The 20,884-nt window shown below is 43.1% G+C and overlaps 1 protein-coding gene across 3 annotated transcripts in view; it reads left to right on the top strand.

Annotated features, from left to right (window-relative positions):
* Positions 1-1,653: 1,653 nt before the first annotated feature.
* Positions 1,654-20,884, top strand: part of SEPTIN3 (septin 3) — a 38,304-nt gene continuing 19,073 nt past the window's right edge. The window contains exons 1-2 of one of the 3 annotated variants that reach the window (XM_067469167.1): positions 1,654-1,759; positions 3,468-4,392. In XM_067469167.1, coding sequence (XP_067325268.1) covers positions 3,489-4,392 — 904 coding nt within the window. In that variant the 5' untranslated portion in view covers positions 1,654-1,759; positions 3,468-3,488. Of the gene's footprint in view, positions 1,760-3,467; positions 4,393-8,325; positions 8,553-20,884 lie in introns of those variants that run through there. The other 2 variants (XM_067469166.1, XM_060777144.2) reach the window with 2 other exon arrangements.

The raw sequence follows: 20,884 nt of genomic DNA, 5'->3' as shown, positions 1-20,884 counted from the left end.
TTTGTATATCTCTGTCCCCAGAGGCTTCACTTCATGCATTTGATGAAATGGGCTAAAGTCCATAACAGCTTATGCTGGAAATTGTTTCTTTTCAATTAGTCTGAAGGAGAATTCTTTCATGTCAAAATATATGTGTATCGTGATGTATGTGTCCTTTGATCAACCCCAAGTCTGCTGCAAATTCTTGAGCTACAATTAACTCAGAAGTCTTGGTAGTGTGAACATGTCTGCAAGTACCAACAATCTGGGTTCCAATGCTACTTTACAAACCACCGTAGCAAGTCCATTTTTTAGGCACCAGGGTAGTTTGTACAGCAACAGAATCCCAATGTTATCTCAGTCATCTCATGTCAAACATTCAGAACCTGAACAGGGTCTCAGGGTGAAGACGGATTCACAACAGACCTCCATAATGAGCCCCCATCCACAATCTGTCTCCTAAAGCCTTTAGTGCTGGTGAGATTTGAAACCAGGAGGATAAAAAACAAGTCATAAGGAGGAGGAAGCAAGCTTGTTTTCTGCTGCCCTGGAGACTAGGACGCAGAACAATGGCTTCAAACTACAGGAAAGGAGATTCCACCTGAACATTAGGAAGAACTTCCTGACTGTGAGAGCTGTTCAGCAGTGGAACTCTGTCCCAGAGCATGGTGGAGGCTCCTTCTTTGGAAGCTTTTAAATAGAGGCTGGATGACCACCTGTGGAACTCACTCCCTGGGGAGATTAGATTAGATCGTCATCTTCCCTTTTGGCGTTTAGGAAAAAACTGAAGACCTGGATCTGGGATCAAGCCTTTGGTCATTCTGACAGCTAACTGAAGGATCTGATGATAGACAAGGACAAATGGAATGGAATGGATATATGGACTCTGAACCCTGAGCATGAGACTGTTTTATTGTTTTATTATGTACTGATGTTTTTAATTAATTGTTGAATTGTTTGTATTTGTATTGCTTGTGAATTGCCTTGGGCATCTAATTGTGCCCCCACTGTAAGCCGCCCTGAGTCCCCCTCGGGGTGAGAAGGGCGGGGTATAAGTAAATGAAATAAATAAATAAACAAACAAACAAATAAATAAATAAATCTGTCAGGGGTGCTTTGAATGCAATTTTCCTGCTTCTTGGCAGGGGGTTGGACTGGATGGCCCATGAGGTATCTTCCAACTCTATGATTCTATGATTCTATTCACTCTCCATCCACCCAGACAGGTATCTGAAATGCATGTGAGATTTGCTTGCTAAGTTGTTATCTGGAAAATGAATATTCTCAGTGCTTGCTGTTGTTGACAGTGTTCCATGCAAGGAGACCTTTAGGATGCATTCACTTGTGTGTGTTTTTTTTCTCATTTTCTTGTTGGAGCTCTTCACAAGTGCTCCCATTCAGTGCCCCTGCCCACTCCTTCATGTCTCTGTGTTGAGCTGTGTTCAGCTCCAAGTTCTCCCCTTTCCCTTAGTTTTTCACTTTAGAAGGATGAGGAAACACTCCACAGTTAAAGAGAATGGATAGAAAAAGAAAAAAGCACATGAGGAAGAAGGGTGGATCCACTCACCATGGTTTTCTGGAGATCTGAATATTACACATCTGCAGCTTCTTGTAACGGCTGATGTAGTCAACTATTTTGGCAGAGTTTGCTATGATCTACAAGAGCCCAGGAGAAGGTCCAGTTGTCCTTTGAAAAAAACCCAGGAATATTTATGAAGTCTCTGGGATATTGGATACTTGTTCATGGTGGAAACTCAGCTCCTTCACACCTACATCCCAGGTAAGCCTTTAATGCTCTCTTTCATCATAAGAATCCTCTGATGGGAATAAATGCCGGAACAAGGAAAACAATTGAAGCAGGCAATCATTTTTAAGATATCAAAAAGCAGACCGAGATAGATATTATGTTCTGTGTTTACATATATTTCTGTTGTCTCATGCAAACTCTAGTCAAACAGGAATTGAAAATGATTGAAACACTACAAAAATCTGTATTGTCGAAGGCTTTCATGGCCAGAATCACTGTGTTGTTGTAGGTTTTTCAGGCTGTATGGCCATGTTCTAGAAGCATTCTCTCCTGACGTTTCACCTGCATCTATGGCAGGCATCCTCAGAGGTTGTGAGGATGCCTGCCATAAATGCAGGCAAAATGCCAGGAGAGAATGCTTCTAGAACATGGCCATACAGCCCAAAAAATCCTACAACAACCCACTACAAAGATCTGTTTGCTCAAAATAAGAGTGAAGTGATTACACAACAATTATCATTTTAATTCTTGCAAATTATCATTTGTCTCTGTTCCTATTCTTCATATGAAAACTGGACAAGTAAACAGGCTGAGAAGTGGGTTATTGTCTTGCATGCAGCAGGGAAGCAAAATGTCTCTCTGGTGCCTTCTACACAGCTAAGTAAAATCCCACACTATCTACTTTGAACTGGAATATATGGCAGTGTGGACTCACATAACCCAGGGCCCTTCCACACAGCCCTATATCTCAGAATATTGATGCAGAAAATTCCGCAATATCTGCTGTGAAATGGGTTATCTGAGTCCACACTCAGATATTTGTGGGATCTTCTACCTTGATATTCTGGGACTTAGTGCTGTGTGGAAGGGGCCCCAGTTAAAGCAAATATTATGGGATTTTCTGTCTTGATATTCTGGGTTATATGGCTGTGTGAACCATACCTTCTTGTAAGCTTCTGTGAATAATATTCAAACAAAATGTTGATGTAAACTTTTGCATGTGTTTTCCATTGGCTGGGCCAATAATAAATATGTTGATCTCAGGGACAACTTTTTATTAGAAGGAAATTTTGTGTCTGAGGTTTTTGATAAAGTGATATTTTGGTAAAACTTGCTTCAGGGCTCTTCAGTTTAGACTGAAGCTGCAGCCTGAAGGGAATTGTGATGATATATTTCATCTGCAACTTACCTTCCCAGGATTTGCATATTTTCAAAGTAGATTTCTGAAAGCTGAAGCTTATTCAGGCTGATTATGCAACAAATGTAGAGTCCCATTGTTGCCATGTGCCTTCTAGTCAAGTCCAACTTATGGCAATCCTATCACAGGGGGAGTGGGGATATGCAGAGAAAGTTTGCCATTGTCTTCCCCTTAGGTTGTGAGAGTATGATCTGCCTAAGGTCCCCAGTGTATTTCCAAGGCAGTTTGGGGATATGCATCATAGCTTCCTGGAGTTTTAGTCAAATACTCACACTACTATACCACACTGATTGTCTGTTAGGTCCCACATAATAAAAATATCATAGAGATGGAAAGCTACTTTTTGGACTGCATCTCTTTAAATTCCCAGACAGCAAGATGGACACATACTGGCCAGGAGAATCTGGGAGCTGTGTTCACAGTCATTGACAGAAGGTCATGGCTAAGTCAATGTTTTTTGTTTTATTTAGAACTGAATGATGAATACCCTGCATTAGTGCTTCCTTTATCTTCCTTTATCTCCCCCCCCCCCCCCCCTTTTAGGTAGAACAGAGATAACAAGCCATGACAATGGAGAAGGAATATTCTCATTCCTCCCGCCGGATTCAAAGGCATATTCCAACTCTAGGAGCCTCGTCCAATCCCAGCCGCATCCCAGGCCGTTCAACTCACTCTGTTGGAAGTGGAAGTGGCAATGGCAGTGGAAGTGGAAAACTGGCAGCTCTTAACCCCACCTTGAAGCAGGACACCTGCCTCAACTCATTCATGCAAGACTCCATGAAACGGACCTCCTTAGGAAAGAGCCAAGGGATACCCAAATTTAATTCCCGGCTTGGTCCCCCCAAACCACCTCGTAGCCATGAAGTCCTCACATCATGCCTTCCTCACCCAACATCACAGCCCCCTGAGTGGACAGCAGCCAATGGTTTGGAACCACGGAAACTAAGTTCGCTCTCATTTACGCTTAACAAGAGCAGCAGCACCCCTCCACCTGGCCGACAACTCCTCCTACACTACATGGCAAAGAGAGAATTCAAGAAGGTTCCCCTTAGAAAGGAAGCAAGGCGAGGGGAGTCGCGTTTACCAAGCCCCCAGTCACCATCTGGATTACAGATCTTTCCCCCAACTGCAGATGAGAGCTCTACAAATTTGCTCACTGCTTGCTGCCGTGAAGGTGCAAATCAAGTTAAAGACACAGAGATACCAGGTTCTCAGAGAAATGCGGCTCCCTCTAACCCACCATCATTGTCCCCTCAGTCATCTCCTGAAACCCTTCCAAAACATCTCACTATTTCAGCACCAAAGAAGGAAACTGTTCAAGAGGAACCTGCTTCTGAGGGAAGATGTGATGTTTCAAACAACACAGATACTGGATCTCGAGAGTGCCTTGAGGATGAAGCCACGGAGGCCAATCTCATCTCTGAAGATTCCACCTCTCCTCCTGAGACAAACCCAGATGCATTTGACTGTAAGTCCAACAGGGAGCATGGGTCTGGCATTGGTGTACATATGTGGAGTGGTGAGCTCTGTCTTGAACAACACGATGCACACACTGACGGCAGATGGTGCCTCTTATGTCTGTGGTATAGTGAGTAGGCTTTGGGCTTTAGACAATGCTTTAAAGGATCCATTGGGGGGGGGGGGGTCAGGGTCCGTACCTTGGATAGCTATTTTAAAGTTTAAACTAAGACTTGGGGTGGCATAACTCCCACCCTTCCACCCCCACCCCATTGACATGAGGACCATCTGCTGCAACTGCACCCCAGAATTCCCTGAAGCAATATTGTGATGTACAGGCAGTCCCCAAGTTACAAACAAGATAGGTTCTGTAGGTTTGTTTTTAAGTTGAATTTCTATGTAAGTTGGAACAGGTACATTTTTTTTCAGCAGACCTCTAGCCAAATATAAATCTAGAGGATTGTGAAAATTGACAAAAAGGTTAATTCAGAGACAGTGGGTTGCTGTAAGTTTTTCGGGCTGTATGGCCATGTTCCAGAAGCATTGTCTCCTGACGTTTCACCTACATCTATGGCAGGCATCCTCAGAGCTTGCCCCAGTTAGTTGGCTGCTGACCTTTCCACTAGCTACAATTTCCAAGTCGTCTTCAAAGGCAGCCCCATACAGAGTGCATTACAGTAGTCCATTCTGGATGTAACTGTCTGGATGTAAGCAATGAGATATATGCTCTCTCTCAGAGGCAGGATATAAGATTATGTAGGTGTCGGCTATGCCGGCTAAGTGCAGCTATCCAAATGTTAAACCAGAGGGATTTGCAGAAATATTGTGCATATCCATCAGTCATCATTTGTAAAGAAGACTGCATGGATGAATACTGATATGAGGTATATTTCACTTCTTGGTCATGGGGCAATGGCTCCCCAGCCTGGCTACATGCAGTGAAATACATCCGGAAAGAACTGTCGTGGTCAGCAATCTCTACATGAGCTGTGCTTTTTATTTCATCTCCTGTGAAAATTGCTTCCCTTTGCACATGGTGGGTGTCTCTCCATCTGCCAAAGCAAATGCAAATGTCTGAGAGATGTGGAGAACTGGAGGTGTGGACGAGACACGCCTCCCGGCTCTGAGGCTTTCGTGCTCACCATGACAAATGCACCGAGACACACACAGATGTGGATGCCTACAGGCGCATGGAGAAACCGCCTGGGCACGCTCTGCACACTGACAGGGAGGCAGATTTCCCCTCGCCTGGGCGACAGGCAGATCATTGCTGGCAGACACTCCACATCTCCATGCAGCTGGGAGCAGCTCCTTGCTGTTTCCAAAGACTTAGGATGGTGGAAGGTGTAAATGGAGGTAGAACGCTCTCCATAAGCCACTGGCTTCATTTGCTGCCATTGTGTGCCTTCAAGGCTTTTCATTTGCTAGGAGCCCCCAGTGGCACAGTGGGTTAAACCCTTGTGCAGGCAGGACTGAAGACTGACAGGCCACAGGTTCGAATCTAGGGAGAACGCGGATGAGCTCCCTCTGTCAGCTCCGACATGAGAGAAGCCTCCCACAAGTATGGTAAAACATCAAAAACACTGGGCATCCCCTGGGTAACATCCTTGCAGATGGCCAATTCTCTCACACCAGAAGCGACTTACAGATTCTCAAGTCGCTCCTGTCACACAAAAAAACCATTTGCTGTCATTGTGTGCATTCAAGGCCCCATTGTGAGGTTTTCTTGGCAAAATGTGTGCAGAGGAGATTGCCCATTGCCTTCCTCTGCAGCCAAGAGAATGTGATATACCCAAGGTCATGTAATGGGATGGTATAGCCAAATTGGGGGGGGGGGGGGGGACAAACTCTGTCTTCCTGAGTGGTAGTCCTAACACTCAAGCTCTGCACCATGTTGAGATCCTCAAAAAACTGAAAACAGTGGGGCTAAAATGCTGAATGTGGATGAAGTGGTTTATTTATTTATTTAGGACATTTATATGCTGCCCTTCTCACCTCGAAGGGGACTGAGAGCGGCTTACAAGTTATATGTAAATACAATATAATATGTTACTAGCTGTCCCCTGCCACACGTTGCTGTGGCCCAATCTGTGTATATGTGTTTTGTGTGTGTGTGTATGTGTATACGTGTGTATATATTAGTGTATATATGTGGTTTTGCGCATGCGTTGTCATGGGTTTTTTTTTTTTGCTTTTTAAGTCTTTTCAGTGTTTTATGAGTGATGGTCACTTGTTGGCCTGATAGGTGCATTGTCTCCAAATTTGGTGTCAATTTGTCCAGTGGTTTTTGAGTTAAGTTAATCCCACAAACAAACATTACATTTTTATTTATATAAGACTAGCATTGCCATGGTCAACCTTTCCTCCCTCTTGTCCTCCTTCCTTCCCTTATTTAGTTTCATTCTCTCCTTCCTTCCTTGTCTTCCTCTTCTCTTCCTCCTCCCTTTTCTTTCCCTTCCTCTTTCTCCCCTTTCTTACTTTTCTACCTATTCTTGCACTGCAACTCCCAGCAGTCCTCCTGATCAATCTACCTACCTATCTATCTATCTATCTATCTATCTATCTATCTATCTCTATCTAATCTTATCCATCTGGAGGATTGCTGGGAGTTGCAGTCAAGGAATAGGAAATTGGAAATATGCAGGGATTGGGATGCTCTCAAAAAATCCAAGGAGAAAAAAGCTTGCAGTTTGGGAGCAGTGCATTTGGATCATCCTCTTCTCCTAAAGGGCCTAGTCTAGGGGATGCTGGGAGATGTAGTCTGGAAGAGAATGTGGATATGCTATTGTATATTTTGTTTGCCAGGGGAGTCATTTTTGCACATGCACTGTAGCATCTTTTTGCTTTTTTGGCTTTTTAAGTCCCTTCCTCTGTGTTTTTCAGCATTTTTATGAGTGATGGTCACTCATTGGCCTGATAGGTGTATTGCAGGGGTCCCCAAACTAGGGACACAGCCCTCCAAGGTTAAGTTACCAATTACATTACATAAATTACATAAAATTATATAAAAGCCATTCGCCAGGATAAAATCGTTATACTGTAATATTATATTGTATTCTTATTAGTATTTTGTTGTTCATTTGTTCAGTCGCTTCCGACTCTTTGTGACCTCATGAACCAGCCCATGCCAGAGCTCCCTGTCGGCTGTCAGCACCCCCAGCTCCTTCAAGGTCAAGCCAGTCACTTCAAGGATACCATCCATCCATCTTGCCCTTGGTCGGCCCCTCTTCCTTTTTCCTTCCATTTTCTCCAGCATCATTCTCTTCTCTAAACTTTCCTGTCTTCTCAATATGTGACCAAAATACTTCATCTTTGCTTCTAATATCCCTCCCTCCAATGAGCAGTCGGGCTTTATTTCCTGAAGTATGGACTGGTTGGATATTATAATATTATATATTATAATATTATAAATCAATATCTATCTATCTATCTATCTATCTATAATATTAGTAATATATTGTAATATATATTGTATTTTATTTCCTGACGTATGGACTGGTTAGATATTATTATATAATATTATATTACTATATGTGTGTGTGTATAATATAATAATATATAATATAATATTAGTAATAAATTGTAATATATATTGTATAGTAATGCTTCTAGAACATGGCCATATAGCCTGAAAAACCCAGTGATTCCAGCCATACAAGCCTTCGACAAGATATATATATATATATATATATATATATATATATATATATATATATATAAATAAAAGATTGGGGGGGGGGGAATAAACATGGCTCTGGCCCCATCCTTCCCATTCATTTAGCACCCACACCCTCCCTTTCCAAGAGCCAGCATCCATTTTCCTGCCTCCCAGGGCGGCCCTAGCCTTTGGGGTCCTGAGAGGGAGAGGAAAAGGGGGGAGGCAATGAATGGGGGGGGGGGGGTGTGATTTTGCAGGGAGGGAGGGAGGGGGAGAGGCAGGTCACGTGAGCTGGGCTTGGGCAGCAGCCGGGTTGCTTTGAGATCTCCTTTGGAGAAGAAGGAGGGAAAAGGGGTGGGGGGAGGAAGAAGGAGAGGAAGAGGAAGCCAGGCGCCACCCGCTTTGCATCTTCTCCGGGGGTGGGGGAGCCTTTGGGGCGCAGAGGAGGAGGACGACGACGGAGGCACCCCAACCCCGAAGCCAGAGACAAAAGGAGAGCTTCATGTTTAAAGGTAGGTAGATAGATAGGCAGGCAGGCAGGCAGGTGGTGATGGTCCATGCGGATGATCTGGGAGGGAGAAAGGAAGGATGAAGGATGGATGGATGGATGGATGGATGCAGGAGGAAGGATGCTGAGGCATCTCTCCATTCATTTTGCGGGAGAAAGGGAGAAAGGAGGGCGGGGGAAACTCCGACCCACAGCCGTGGCCCATCTGCCTGTCAAGAGGGAAGAAAGCCGGCCAGAGGCGGCAAACACCCAGGCTTGGCCCGAGCCCAGCTGGCCCAAGGCGGAGAGGAGACAAGCGGTGGGGTTTGGGGCTGGCGTGGCGCCTGCAAGCTGCTTTGCTGCTCCCCTTTCGGGCCACGTTGGGATCCAAGGCTGTTGTGATGTGGGTCACGGGTGGGCGGCGGCGGCGGCGGGGAGACCCTAGGAGTCGAGGAAAGAGGGAAAGGAAGGCGAGGACACTCACAAGGAAGGGAAAACCTCTTCCAACTCTATGAATACACCTCCCTGCCTGTGTGGGAAAAGCACAAGAAGGGGGAGAGGGTTTGGGGTGTGGATGGCCTCTCCTCCATACATTCAAAGGATGAGCAGGAAAGAGGAATCAATGGATGGATGTGATTTAAAGGGACCTAGCTGTCAGGCTGCAAGGGACCAAGGCCAGGATCTTTTGTGTGTGTGTGTGTGTGTCTTGGGGTAATTACAGGAATCAAGGGGGAAAGAGGGACTGTTGGACTAGGCAAATGTACCTGCTGCTTCAGTGAAGCATCTCAAAGGAAGATGGCTTATACAGGGTCCTTCTTTTGTCTACACCAGTGGCTCTCAACCTTTCCAATGCCGCAAACCCTTGATACAGTTCCTCGTGTTGTGGAGGAACTGTATCAACCATGAAATTATTTTTGTTGCTACTTCATAACTGTAATTTTATATCTGATATGCAGGATGTATTTTCATTCACTGGACCAAATTTGGCACAAATACCCAATACACCCAAATTAGAATACTGTTGGGGTTGGGGGTTGGATTTTGTCATTTGGGAGTTGTAGTTGCTGGGATTTATAGTTCACCTACAATCAAAGGGCATTCTCAACTCCATCAACAATGGAATTGAACCAAACTTGGCACACAAAGAACTCCCATGACCAACAGAAAATACTGGAAGGGTTTGGTGGGCATTGACCTTGAGTTTTGGAGTTGTAGTTCACCCACATCCAGAGAACACCGTGGACTCAAATAATGATGGGTCTGGACCAAACTTGCACAGATATTTAGCATGCCCAAATGTGAACATTGGGGGAATTTTGGGGAAATAGACCTTGACGTTTTGGAGTTGTAGTTCACCACTCAAACAATGATGGATCTGGACTAAACTTGGCAGGGGAACTCAATATGGCCAAATGTGAACACTGACAGAGTTTGAGGGAAAATAGACCTTGACATTTGAGAGTTGTAGTTGCTGGGATTTATAGTTCACCTGCAATCAAATAGCATTTTGAACCGCACCAACAATGGAATTGAACCAAACTTGGCACACAAAGAACTCCCATGACCAATAGAAAATACTGAAAGGGTTTGGTGGGCATTGACCTTGAGTTTTGAAGTTGTAGCTGACCTACATCCAGAGAGCACTTTGGACTCAAACAATGATGGATCTGGACCAAACTTGGCACAGATACTGAATGTGAATACTGGTGGCATTTGGGAAAAATAGACATTGACATTTGGGAGTTGTAGTTGCTGGGATTTATAGTTCACTTACAATCAAAGAGAATTCTGAACCCCACTAACGATAGAATTGGGCCAAACTTCTCACACAGAACCCCAACAGAAAATATTGTGTTTTCTTATGGTCTTTGGCAACCCCTCTGACACCCCCTCATGACCCCCCCCCCCCCAGGGGTTCCAACCCTCAGGTTGAGAAACACAGGTCTACACTGATTGTGGAGGATGGCTTTGAAACAGCAACATTTTTACTTTCCTGCCTGGCAAGGATGAAGAATGAGTTGTTGAAAGCTTTCATGGCCAGAATCACTGGGTTGCTGTGAGTTTTCCAGGCTGTAGGCCATGTTCCAGAATCATTCTCTCCTGACATTTTGCCCACATCTATGGCAAGCATCCTTAGAGGTTGTGAGGTTTCTTGGAAACTGGGCAAGTGAGATTTATATATCTGTGGAATGTCCAGGGTGCGAGAAAGAACTCTTGTCTGTTGGAAGTGTGAATGTTGCAATTAATCACAAGTCTACATAGGGACCACCAAACAGAGCATTGCCCAAACACAAATCAAGAAACATGAGAATTCAGCGATAGCAGAGCACTTCATGAACCAACCTGGACAGAGCATATTATTTGAGAACACAGAAATGCTGGACCACCATGTCAGACTACACAGAGAAGCCATTGAAATCCACAAGCATGTGGACAATTTCAGCAGAAAGGAGGAAACCATGAAAATGAACAAAACCTGGACACCAGTATTAAAGAACTCTAAAATCATAGAATCATAGAGTTGGAAGAAACCTCATGGGCCATCCAGTCCAACCCCTGCCAAGAAGCAGGAATATTCCATTTAAAGCACCCCTGACAGATGGCCATCCAGCCTCTGTTTAAAAGCTTCCAAAGAAGGAGCCTCCACCACACAGAAGGAGCCTCCACCACACAATCACCACAAAATCAGGACAGTAAATAAAGAACAACATTCAAAAAGCAGGGGAATTCCAGACCTAAATCAATCAGGGCCTGTTAACACCTCCCAACAAAGGATTCCCCCAGGCAGCAACGAGCCAGGCCTTGAAGCAGAAAGGCTATCAAAGTGGCCAGTTGCAAAATTCACACCTGCCTCAAGCAGACAAGAGTTCTTTCTCCCACCATGAACATTCCACAGATATATAAACCCCAATTAACTAGATTCTAACAGACCCCACAACCTCTGAGGATGCCTGACGTAGATGCAGGTGAAACGTCAGGAGAGAATGCTTCTGGAACATGGTCATAAAGCCAGGAGAACTCACAGCAACCAAGTGATTCTGCCCATGAAAGCCGTTGACAACACAAATGGATGGATGTGATTTAAAGGGACTAAGCTGTTAGGTTGCAAGAGGACAGGGCTAGTATCTTTTGTGTGCGTGTTTCTTGAGGCGATTTCATGAATCAAGGGGGAAAGAGAAACTGCTGGGCTGGGCAAATGTATCCTACTGCTCCAGTGAACCATCTCATAGGAAGATGGCTTATACAGAGTCTGGTTGGGGGGCCTTCTTTTGTCTACACCGATTGAGGAGGGTGGCTTTGAAACAGCGACTTTTCCCTCTCCTTCCGGGCAAGGATGAGGAATGAACTTGAGGCGTTCTGCTTTTAAAGCAATATCTCCCACGATTACCGGTTTCCAAGTGTTTTTCTTTATATTGCAATGACATAGATGTCAGCCGTGCCTGTGTGGGAAATACAGCAAGAGAACGGTCCAATCAATGGGGTAGAAGGGGAGAAGATCCCTTTTCTGTCCTTCATTCTATGGATCCAAATGTAGATCAAGGTGGCCTTCAAGGCTTGGAAGGGAGAAAGTGGAGTCTGCAGTCCTGGAAATGCTTCCCCATGAGTAAACCCCATATAAACCAGGACTATATCCCTGAAATGCAACATCTGGATTCCAACTGTGTTTATAAAATAGTCTGGTGGTTCTAGAAATCCAATATTTATGTGAAAATATTTGGGATTATACCAGGCACAGGCAAACTTTGGCTCTCGAATTGTTTTGGACTGCAACTCCCACCATTCCTAACAGCCTCAGGCCCCTTCCTTTTCCCCCTCAGTTGCTTAAGCAGCTGAGGGGGAAAAGGAAAGGGCCTGAGGCTGTTAGGAATGGTGGGAGTTGCAGTCCAAAACAATTCAGGAGCCAAAGTTTGCCCATTCCTAGATTATATGCTATTTGGGATTATTCACTGCTCAAAAGATCTGCACATCCTCCAAAATGCTGCTTTTTGAAAATCTCTTTTGGTATCCTAAGGCTGATGAATTATTGAATTAAACATGCGGTTGAAGACTGGAAGCTTGGGAGTTCGAACTCAATAATTTGGGAGTTTGCATATTTTGCTTACAGTCAAATGGCATGCAGTACAAAGGAATGGGACTTGAGACCAGCCTATGAGGCTGTGACCTATTTAAGATTGGCTTCTCCTAAAGATCTACATGCCTTTCACATTATACAGAGGTGAAAAGTCCTCTTTTTATGGCTTTCTGGGGAGGACGGTTTCTATACGAGGTATTTATTGTCTTCCTATCTCTATGAATAGTCAGGCTGGGGGGTGGGACGGTTTCCAGACAGCATTGTCTTCCATTTATAGCTCTCACGTGTTTTTCCAGTATTGCTTCCATTTTATTTTTTTCCCTTATTATAAAAATCCTTTAAGAAGAGGGAAATGGCATAATTGTACAGAACCTTTTGACTGGTAGTGTAATAGTAGGCGCCATTTATCCGGAAGTACTGAAGAAAATAGCACTATGAACTTATGATTCTATATTTCCGTAAAGGACAAAACTGACCATTTCAGAAAATTGATAATTGGAAAGTCATATGGAACTTGTGTTGTCAAAGGCTTGCATGGCCAGAATCACTAGGTTGCAGTGAGTTTTCCGGGTTGCCTTGCCATGTTCCAGAAGCATTCTCTCCTGACATTTCACTCACATCTATGGCAGGCATCCTCAGACGTTGTGAGGTCTGTTGGAAACTAGGTTTATATATCTGTGGAATGTCTAGGGTGCGAGAAAGAACTATTGTCTGCTTGAGGCAAGTGTGAATGTTGCAATAGACTACCTTGATTAGCATTTGATGGCCTTGCAGCTTCAAAGTCTGGCTGGTTGCAGATCCCAGTAAGGTGGCCTTTTTCATCTGGCAGATGGTAATTTTGTCAGCACTGATTGTGTTTTAAGTGCAGGCCAAGGTCTTTAGGCTGGGGCCACCTTGACTGGCTTGTGCCAGTGTCTTTGCAGTTCGATCTTTAAATCCTCGTATCCTGTCAGCTTTTCCAGTTGGTGGTGGTGGTGGTGGTGGTTGTTGTTGTTATTATTATCTGTTCTAATTTTAGAGTTTTTAAAAAACTGGTAGCCAGATTTTGTTCATTTTCATGGTTTTTTCCTTTCTGTTGAAATCATATGGAAACTATTCCACTAATAAGTGCTTGGCTAACACAATTGTACATTCAGTGTGCACCTTTTGTAAGCATTGAATGTGTGGGCACTTCCAAAAGCTTCAAGGAAAGTCGGATCTCTAAATGACAGCATTTGGTGAAACTGGAGGAGTATTGGAAGCGAGCTGAATTATTATTATGCCAAACAGTATTACTCAGACAGGGACTTGGAAGGGAATTCTGAAGCTTGCACATTTTACTTACATTTCAATGATGTATTAAGAAGCCAAGGAACTGAGGACAACCCATGAGGCAGTAGAAGGGGAGGCACAAAAACAGAAGAGGAGGAAAGAAGCCTTCCATATACAGTCCAAGATGGAATGACAGGTATAGAAAGAAAGAAACATTATGGATTTTCGTTTGGTTCCAAGGTAGTAACAGCAACCAATAAGTTATCTATCTATCTATCTATCTATCTATCTATCTATCTATCTATCTATCATCCATCCATCTAGTATCTATCTATCTATCTATCTATTTACATACACAATTAAGTGAGACCCAAAGGTGGTTCACAGATAAGGAGCCAACAAGGTGCTGTGATCTGAGTTCTTTGCTAGTGTTTTTGGAGACCATGGTTTGAATCCTTGCTTGACCTTGAGCAAGTTGCTCTCTCTCAGCCTTTATGGGAGGCAGTGGCAAACCTCCTCTGAAAAACAATCTCATGCCATAGATTTTCCTTTGTGGTTTACTGCCATCAAGTCGACTTTGACACACTGCAACCCTATGAATGAGAGATCTCTGTCACCCTATCTCAACAGTCCTGCTCAGATCTTGTAAACTGGGGGCTGTGGCTTCTTCCACATGTCTATCCACATGTTATGTAGTCTTCCTCTTTTCCTGCCTCTTTCTGCCCTGTTTTTGTCCTTCAAGTGAGTCGTATCTTCTCATGATACATCCAAAGTATCATCTAGGTTTCCAGGGAGAGTTCAGGCTTGATTTGCTCCAGCAACCATTCAGTTGCCTTTTTTGGCAGTCCAGGGTATCCATAGAACTGTCTTTCAGCACCACACCTCAAGTGAATTGCTTCTCTTCGTATCAGCCTTCTTCAGTCTCCTTCTTTCAGAAAAATTGGAAATGTAGTGGTTTGGAAAACACTGACTTTGGTATTCCGTGAGACCTCTTTCTCTGTGCATGAGGCAGGGCATAGTGGGCAAGCATACAGATGTGGAGTTGTTTGTTCACCTCCACAGTCACACAAGGAGGAGGATTCCTTTAGGTTTGCCAGGTTATCTTTTGATCTGCTCACTCCACTTCTGAGTCTGTTTAGGGATTTCCAAGTTGCCCATTCTTGGTTTGCCCCGGGAGGAAGACCCTCGTTTGGGGGGGGGGGATTCTCATGAAACTTTTCCTTTGAGTCTACTGGGAGGAGGCTGCTAGCCATGCAGTGAATGGCTTTCACAGTGTTCAACCTTATTTTTGTCACAGTTAGCAGCAACTTCCCGTCACATATCAGGGGAGGGCAATGCCAGCTAGCTTATAGAGTTCTTCAACAGGTGTAGGTTTGAGACATCCTGTGATTATTCTACATGTTTCATTTAGTGCTATATTCACCTGTTTCAACTTGTGCCAAACAGGGCAGCCATGCTCAGCAGTCAAGTAAGACAAAGCATTGCTTTACAACAGCAATATGGTGACATCTCTCTTAAGTTGTTGACATCCTTTCCTCCAACACAGCAGCAAATGATAGAGTAAAAAAAAAAACCAGAGTAATATAACTATTGCAATCAGTTAAATTTTATTATCTGATTGAGCACTCAGGGGGAAATTATAAAATGCATTTAAGGCAAACCAAGATATATTGTTAATGAGGAAGAAAATCTAAACAGCATCTTGAAGATGGCAACAAAACAACAGTAAATAACATGTACTAAAATGTATAAATATAAAACAAAAAATATAAAAATAATGTGTGTATATAAAAGTAGAGTACCTAAATGATAATTTGTTGCTGTTAAATGTACCCAAATGCCGCAACATCTGATGATAATAATAAATAATAATAAACTTTATTTATACCCTGCTGCCATCTCCCCAATGGGACTCAGGGCAGCTAATATGAGGCCAAGTCCAAGAATTACAATCAAGCAAAATAAAATACAAACAAACAAATAATAACATCAAAGTCACACACATACAATAGCAAAATATACAATAAAAACAGACAGGTATTTTAATTATAGTTCCCCCTCCCAATTTGCCATTTGTAATACAGACTATCCTCTTCCTAAAACCTTTAACTCAGCCTGTCTTGCAAAACTGTATTTTTTAAAATCTTCTTTTCAGAATCCGATCAGAATTTCCATAGGTGATAAATGAAAAAGGAAATAAAACTATCAGTCTAGATTATTTCTGGTGATAGACAAACTAACAAAACCTAACACAAATTCTTGTACACAAAATGAGATGTGAAGATGTCCCCACCAATCCTCTCCTCTCTCCCTGCAGTGGTGATTATAGGTCATCGTCCCATCTAATTCCAGTTCTGATTTCTCATTATTGCTTGACATATTTTTTCCTTTCTGAAGTTACTGAAGCCCAGACAGTAAAACCTGGGTCCCAGATGCTCAAAAGCTGTTTTTCCTTGCATCTCCTATTGCTAAAGAAGGAAGGAAAAATTACTGGAACTGTCTATTTCACAGTAAGCCATTCGTGCTTGGGGCAACAGCAGCAGAAAAAGACAACCCTGCCCTCCACAGTAAACTCTCTCCCCTGTTCCATGTTTTTGCTTCCAGTTCATTGACCATGTCAAAAATTGTGGCTGTCTTTGCCAGTCTCCAATTAGTTGATTGCAAAGTGAAGGCTGCATCAAAGAAATCTACATTCTTGTATACGAGAGAGCTAGAGTTCTTCTACCTCAAATGAAGGACTTTTGTGTGTGTGTGTGTGTGTGTCATGGGTAGTAATGCCTAGTAGACCCTATTGAGCGAGGTAATTACTCCCAGCCTGTAAATGAGCTATCCAAAGTGCCAAACCTCATTTGAAGTGAAAATTCAATGCCTTGGATTGTTCATTTAAACTTCAGATTACAACCCAGAGTGGATACTCTACTGATACCGAAACTAGCAGCCACCATAGAAGGAATAAGGTATGTTCACTGGTGCTGAACTTGGTAACCTATACTTCCTTTTTTGGAGGCTAGCAGTATCACACTCAATTATGGCTTGAAGTATGATAGAAGTCTATCACAGGCCCTTGAACACAGCTTTGAAACCTCAGCAAATCTGCCAGAGTTGTAATCTGCATAATCACTTGGAATCACATCCTACCTATTTTGAAGGAGTGGCAGGGATTTCTTCTGACTAAAGGTGCCAGTGGCTCTGTGTAAAGCTATAAAGAACTTGGAACCCAAAATTTACAAGAGTCCCATTCTGCCAAGGAGCCTGCCAGTGACCAATGGGAATCACAAGATCTTTCCCATGTACCTGGAGTACATCATGTGTTACTAAGTGTGTGAGAGACAGCCATGTCAGCTGTGGCTCTCCAGTTAAGGAGTCCCTTCACCCAAGATGCTATTGGCACCAACACTTCAAGTGTTCTTGAATACGTTCAAACATTCTTGCAGTGCCTGGTCTGTTTTATTATACCTATTGCTTTTAGCTGTTGCGATGACATCGTTCAGAGTTGGGTACTGTTTTAATTATATTCCCTCATTAGAATTATATTAACTGGAGAGCCAGCATTATTTAGTGGTTTGAGCTTTGGGCTCCCATCCTGGAGACAAGGGTTTGAATCCCTGCTCAGCAATGGAAACCCATTGGGTGACCTTGGGCAAGTCACATTCTCTCAGCTTCAAAGGAAGGCAAAGGCAAACCTTTTCTGAACAAAATGTTTAGATTGGCCTTAGGGTTGCCATAAGTTGGAAAGTCACACACCAACTACAATAACTATATTATTTAGACATACAATCATGTTATGTCACTTTAATAATATTTGTAGAGTGACCTAATATCTTACAGATTATTTATTTATTTATTTATTTATTTATCGTGTCATCAGCAACCATACCATTGTGTTACAATTCTAACAGAACAAAACAAACACACAGATTAAAAAGAAAAAGAAAAAAACACACACAGATTTTGCAAACTTGGTAGTTGGTCTAAATGTCCTTTGACCAGTATCTGGCCACTTGGAGTGCCTCTGGGGTTGCCGCAAGAAGGTCCTCCATTGTGCATGTGGCAGGTCTCAGGGTGCATTGCAGCAGGTGGTCAGTGGTTTGTTCTTCTCCGCACTCGCATGCCGAGGATTCCACCCTGTAGCCCCATTTCTTAAGATTGGCTCTGCATCTCGTGGTGCCAGAGCGCAGTCTGTTCAGCGCCTTCCAAGTCGCCCAGTCTTCTGTGTGCCCAGGGGGGAGTCTCTCATCTGGTATCACCCATGGATTGAGGTGCTGAGTTTGGGCCTGCCACTTTTGGACTCTCGCTTGCTGGGGTGTTCCAGCGAGTGTCTCTGTAGATCTAAGAAAACTATGTCTTGATTTAAGTCGTTGACGTGCTGGCTGATACCCAAACAGGGGATGAGCTGGAGATGTCTCTGCCTTGGTCCTTTCACTATTGGCTGCTACTTCCCGGCGGATGTCAGGTGGTGCAATACCGGCTAAGCAGTATAATTTCTCCAGTGGTGTAGGGCGCAAACACCCTGTGATAATGCGGCATGTCTCATTAAGAGCCACATCTACTGTTTTAGTGTGGTGAGATGTGTTCCACACTGGGCATGCATACTCAGCATCAGAGTAGCATAGCGCAAGGGCAGATGTCTTCACTGTGTCTGGTTGTGATCCTCAGGTTGTGCCAGTCAGCTTTCGTATGATGTTGTTTCTAGCGCCCACTTTTTGCTTGATGTTCAGATGTTCTGAACATCTTACAGATGAAATGCCATTTAAAAGGTTTAAATAAATAAATGATCAGATAACAAAAAAAAACTATATTGGGAAAGATTATCAGAAACTTCATAGCTGTGAAAATTATTATTATTATATTTATTTATATCCTGCTTTTATCTTAATTGAGATGCAAAGTGACTCACAACATTTGCTAGTGATTAGCAAAATAAGGGGCCAGCAAGTGCAAACCATGGGGTCAGATTGGCTCCACGTCCACAAAGTGACTGGCCTAAACCAACAATTCTCGAATACTGCACTAGAGCCCCAAAGGATATAGCGGAAATTTAAAGAAGAAGAGGGGAAAAAATTAAGAGCAGAGGCAGCTGCTTGGCAAAATAAGAAAACCTTGGCAAAAGTAGACGAGAGGAATTCTAGCTGCTTATTCAGAAGAAAGACAATGTGAAGGGGGAAGGTTTTTGGGTTCTCAGAGCATGCCAAAGTTTGTGAAGAAAGGCTGTATTTATTGTGGGACAATGGAAACTGAAGGAAAGAAAAGTGGACAAAACCAGTTAGAACAACAAGCCTGGGAAGAGTAAATAAGCTAGTTTTGATTTTGTGATACTTAGCTTTTTTCTTTTTCTTCAGAGCTTGGGAAAGTTACATTTCGGCTAACTGTTCCCAGGGCCCAGTTTTGTTTTGTAAACCCCACATTACTAAGCATTGGGTGGCTCATAATTAACTTAAATTAAAATAGATTATTGACACATATAGTGAGTACACATGATGCCAGGGTTATTTTAAGCAAAATCCTGTGGTTTGCAGGATTGAACTATTTTCAGTATACATCATATCATGATTTTAAAAAGGGATGGGAGAGCACAAGACATCTGAGAACTGGCCACCCCTCCTCATGTTTTGTGAGGCAACTGAATTATTTTAGGAAGGGGTGGGAGCTGCTTCAAGACAGCAAATGGCAACAGACGCCTCAGGGAATGTCCTGTCAAGCACAGAAATCACAAACTGTGAAATGTTGAAGGTAGGCTCCTAGCTGAGGAGAGCTGCTTTTGACCTTCATGTCTCACCAGTGCATCTGAGGGGGTGGACTGAAATCCACAAAATCTTATACTAAAATCAGATAGTCTGAAAAGTGTGCAAATCCAAATAGGTGAAAGTAACCTTATTTGTGCTGGATAACATATACCAGTCTCTGCATTTAAATTCTGTCTTCACATGACTTATTATTATGATGATGATTATTATTACCAATAATAATAATAATAATAATAATTACAAGCAGAGGCACCACACAGTTGCTCAGATGATCCATTGGAACTTATGCCACAAATACCATCTCCTTGTGACAAAGAACTGGTGGAATCACAAGCTTGAAAAAGTTACAGAAAATGAACACCTTAAACTACTTTAGCACTTCTGAATTCAGACTGACAAGAGTTTTAGAGCACAATACTACTGACCTCACAATTGTGTGTGTGTGTGTGGGGGGGGGGGGGGACCAAGTATGGACCATCTATGTTGCAATCCCAGGTGACAGCAGGATTGACGAGAAGCAACTGGAAAAGCTGACACAATATTAAGATGTAAAGATTGACTGCAAAGACTCTGGCACAAATCAGTACAGGCGGTCCCAGTGGTGATCAGTATACTGGGTGCAGTGCCTAAAGACCTTGGCCTGCACTTGAAAACCATCAGCGCTGACAAAATTACCATCTGTCAGATGCAAAAGGCCAACCTACTCAGATCTGCACGCATTATTCATTGATACATCACGCATATTAGGGAAGTGTCCGACGTGTGATCAAATACAAAAGCCAGCATTGTAATCTTGTTTGCTGTGTACTAATTTTGTTATATATCAAATCATCATCATCATCATCTTTATTTATAACCCATGCATTATCTGTAATGCACATATCCATATGAAACATACATTCTGTCATTGGCAGCTAGTTTTCCTTTGTCTGATCCAGGTAACTATTTAATTTTTTTTCTGACTACGGTTGCTTTTGTGAGGCACACTGTACCACAAAACTCTGATGCTTTCATTTCTCCCCCAGTTCATGATATTCTGGCTTTTTAGGCTGTTTGACTCTGGATCGAGTCCTAAAGAGCCACTGTGGATCTTGATCAAGAAAAAAATAATAATAAAACAACAACAAAAAACAATAATCAGAGTCCTCCATCCTTTTTTCCCCTTGGCCCCATTTTCTTCCATTGCTGCCTGCAGGGAATGGCTGTGATGTTGCTATGAATAAGAAAAACCAATGCTATTGGCAGGGTTGACCAGGTGTCTACGTGTCTGCTGCTCCTAAGTGGTGGCAA

Source organism: Anolis sagrei, chromosome 5, assembly GCF_037176765.1.
Source record: "Anolis sagrei isolate rAnoSag1 chromosome 5, rAnoSag1.mat, whole genome shotgun sequence".
NCBI lineage: Eukaryota > Metazoa > Chordata > Lepidosauria > Squamata > Dactyloidae > Anolis > Anolis sagrei.
The sequence above is the reverse complement of the archived record's forward strand: the minus strand, read 5'-3'. Positions and strand labels throughout refer to the sequence as shown.